This window comes from Procambarus clarkii, chromosome 57 (genome assembly GCF_040958095.1).
Source record: "Procambarus clarkii isolate CNS0578487 chromosome 57, FALCON_Pclarkii_2.0, whole genome shotgun sequence".
Taxonomy (NCBI): domain Eukaryota; kingdom Metazoa; phylum Arthropoda; class Malacostraca; order Decapoda; family Cambaridae; genus Procambarus; species Procambarus clarkii.
In genome coordinates, this window is record NC_091206.1 from 10377401 (window position 1) to 10380918 (window position 3518).

Genomic DNA, 3518 nt, shown 5'->3' on the forward strand with positions numbered 1-3518 from the left:
TTTTTTATTTGAGTTAAAATTAACGTAGATATATGACCGAACCTAACCAACCCTACCTAACCTAACCTAACCTATCTTTATAGGTCAGGTTAGGTTAGGTAGCCGAAAAAGTTAGGTTAGGTTAGGTTAGGTAGGTTAGGTTGTTGAAAAAACATTAATTCATGAAAACTTGGCTTATTAGGCAAATCGGGCCTTGCATAGTAGGCTGAGGAGTGCGTTCTGGCTATTAGGTACGACATATATATATATATATATATATATATATATATATATATATATATATATATATATATATATATATATATATATATATATATATATATATATATATATATATGTGGTACCCTCTTCTATCTGTCTGTGGCCACTCCATGATAATAGTCAAGGACGCAAACGTCGTCGTCTCTTCATCATCTGACGTGTAGTTTGGTCATCATATCTTCAGCCACGTTATTGTGACTCATCGTCTTCTCAGTGTCGTAACGCTTCTTTTTTCAGTTACTTCTCCACCAGCTTCACCTTCATTTCACTCTCCTTTTTTTCTCCATCTTGTTTTCCCTACTTGATCCCCATCCTGACCAGTTCTACACCATCCCCTCCCGTTCCATTCTCAACCGATAACCTCCCTTCACCCCCCTCCTCTCCACCACGCCACCCCTCTTCTCCTCCACGCCACCCCTCTTCTCCACCACGCCACCCCTCTTCTCCACCACGCCACCCCTCTTCTCCACCACGCCACCCCTCTTCTCCACCACGCCACCCCTCTTCTCCTCCACGCCACCCCTCTTCTATCCCTCTTCAGCCAACACAATAGTGCCCTGTCGGTCCAATTAATAACTTCCAGCTGGTGATCTCGCCTAGGTAACCTTCATGCAGCCTCACACCGCGCCTTCCCCTCCAGAGGCCAATCTCCCTATGACTTCTCTCGGTTCCCACACCTTCCCTGGGCCCCCGTGCTTCTGTGTCTTCCCTGGGCCCCAGTGCTTCTGTGTCTTCCCTGGGCCCCCGTGCTTGTGTGTCTTCCGTGGGCCCCCGTGCTTCTGTGTCTTCCCTGGGCCCCCGTGCTTCTGTGTCTTCCATGGGCCCCCTTGCTTCTGTGTCTTCCCTGGGCCCCCGTGCTTCTGTGTCTTCCCTGGGCCCCCGTGCTTCTGTGTCTTCCATGGGTCCCCGTGCTTCTGTGTCTTCCCTGGGCCCCCTTGCTTCTGTGTCTTCCATGGGTCCCCGTGCTTCTGTGTCTTCCCTGGGCCCCCGTGCTTCTGTGTCTTCCCTGGGCCCCCGTGCTTCTGTGTCTTCCATGGGTCCCCGTGCTTCTGTGTCTTCCCTGGGCCCCCTTGCTTCTGTGTCTTCCCTGGGCCCCCGTGCTTCTGTGTCTTCCCTGGGCCCCCGTGCTTCTGTGTCTTCCCTGGGCCCCCGTGCTTCTGTGTCTTCCCTGGGCCCCCGTGCTTCTGTGTCTTCCCTGGGCCCCCGTGCTTGTGTCTTCCCTGGGCCCCCGTGCTTGTGTCTTCCTTGGGCCCCCGTGCTTGTGTCTTTCCTGGGCCCCTGTGCTTCGGTGTCTTCCCTGGGCCCCCGTGCTTCTGTGTCTTCCCTGGGCCCCCGTGCTTCTGTGTCTTCCCTGGGCCCCAGTGCTTCTGTGTCTTCCCTGAGCCCCAGTGCTTCTGTGTCTTCCCTGGGCCCCCGTGCTTCTGTGTCTTCCCTGGGCCCCAGTGCTTCTGTGTCTTCCCTGGGCCCCCGTGCTTCTGTGTCTTCCCTGGGTCCCAGTGCTTCTGTGTCTTCCCTGGGCCCCCGTGCTTCTGTGTCTTCCCTGGGCCCCCGTGCTTCTGTGTCTTCCCTGGGCCCCCGTGACTCCCGTGGCACTCCGTGGATACCCACGGCTCTCGCGTCTACTCAGAAGTCCTCGTTTCTATTCTGGATAACCATGTCTACCGTGGCCCCAATGTATACCCTGGGCCCGCGTGTTTGTCCTGCATCTCCGTGTCTAACCTGCACCCCAGTGTCTAGGACCCCCCATATACACCTTGGATTTCCGTGTCTGCACTAGGATATATATCTATCCTGGTCCTCTTCGGTCTGCCTTGGATCATAATGTACCCTGACTCCTTGTGTTAACACTGGGGTGTACCATCTATCTTGGGGCCCCGTGTCTCCCCTGGACCTCTCGTCACTTCCTTGCACCATCACGTACCTTCTTGGTTTGCTGGTCTCTACTCCCCTCCTTTGTCCCTTTACATTACCACTATCCCTCCACCTCTCCTGTGTCCATCTGTCCCTCTGCCTTCACTGTGTCCCTCTGCCTCCCCTTATTTCCTTCCACCTCCCAATGTGTACCTCTGTCTCCCCTGTGTCCCTCAGCCTCCCTTGGGACTCCTTTCATTCCCTGTGAGAGTTTGAAGCATGATAATCGTTCTATGAAAAAGGAGATATAAAGTTGCGTCAAAACATGAAAGCTTTAGAGAGTTTGAAGAAGTGTTCTCAAGATGATAGGGGACTCAGACGTGGACACAAGCATACACCCAGCACCATGAAGAATTTAAAGCATTTAACCTCTTGGTCAAGATGTACCGCATATCAGCAGATTCCATATAATTAATCATATACAACAAGATAAATCATTTCATTTTCATTATACTTGTTTAGTGAAACTGTTCAGTGATTCCAAGTAATATCATTACATGTTGCTTTATTATGTATCTCACAAACCCATTATTAGTTAGTCATATTTACAGCACCCTCAGCTGTAATTCTTTTTCGAAATTAGACCTGCTCTCTCTGAGACGAAGTCTAATCTGACTTTTCAAACTGGACTTTCAATCAGCATTTTGAATATATCAGACCACGTTGTGTTTGTATGGTCAAACATCACAGACAGTTTTGCACAAAATTCTAACATTATCTGACTTGATAATGATTTGATAACCCCCCCTCTTCCTCTCCAGTGTTTCACAATCAGAAATATCAGTATACTCTAATCATATTGATTATATAATTCTCCAGCAGACTTAATACGTGAAACCAACAAAGATTTTAAATCCTAGAGGAGAGAAATAGAAAGAGAAGTCAGTGCAGGGAGAGGGAGGACCAAGAAGAGATAATGGAAGAAAATAAGATTAGAGAAAGTTGGAGCCTCGGTCTACTTCCTTCTATTCTTCCTCTCAGTTCATCTCGTATCACTGACTCCGTCGGCATCTTCCTTGACATTGAGGAAACACAAAGTTTTCTCTGAAAAGAAAAAAATAAATTGTGCTCACGATATCTAAAGTGGTTGGGAAAAGAAATTGATCAGCAACTGTATAGAGGTTTCGTGTATACTATGCGAGCTGTCATTAAACACAATGTCAGTTATGCTTAATAATTAAGAGTGGCTAATGTAACAAGAAAACCTATTGATAACTTTATTCAAGCATCTTCCTTTGGAAATATTACTGTTGTTATTTAACAAGTTCTACGTGTATTCTAAATCCCTTTTTAGATTTAAGGGTTTCAAAATTTCATTTGTAATAATTTAATAACAAACATCACAA

The 3518-nt window shown here is 47.8% G+C and overlaps 1 protein-coding gene across 1 annotated transcript; it reads left to right on the forward strand.

Annotated features, from left to right (window-relative positions):
- Positions 1 to 1078: 1078 nt before the first annotated feature.
- Positions 1079 to 2038, forward strand: LOC123745081 (putative uncharacterized protein ENSP00000383309). Its single transcript, XM_045725392.2, has one exon. The coding sequence runs from the start codon at positions 1079 to 1081 to the stop codon at positions 2036 to 2038; it is 960 nt and encodes a 319-aa protein (XP_045581348.2).
- The last annotated feature ends 1480 nt before the right edge of the window (positions 2039 to 3518 follow it).

Coding starts and splice junctions, on each gene's coding strand:
- LOC123745081 (XM_045725392.2), top strand. CDS start 1,079: ATGGGCCCCCTTGCTTCTGTGTCTTCCCTGGGCCCCCGTGCTTCTGTG.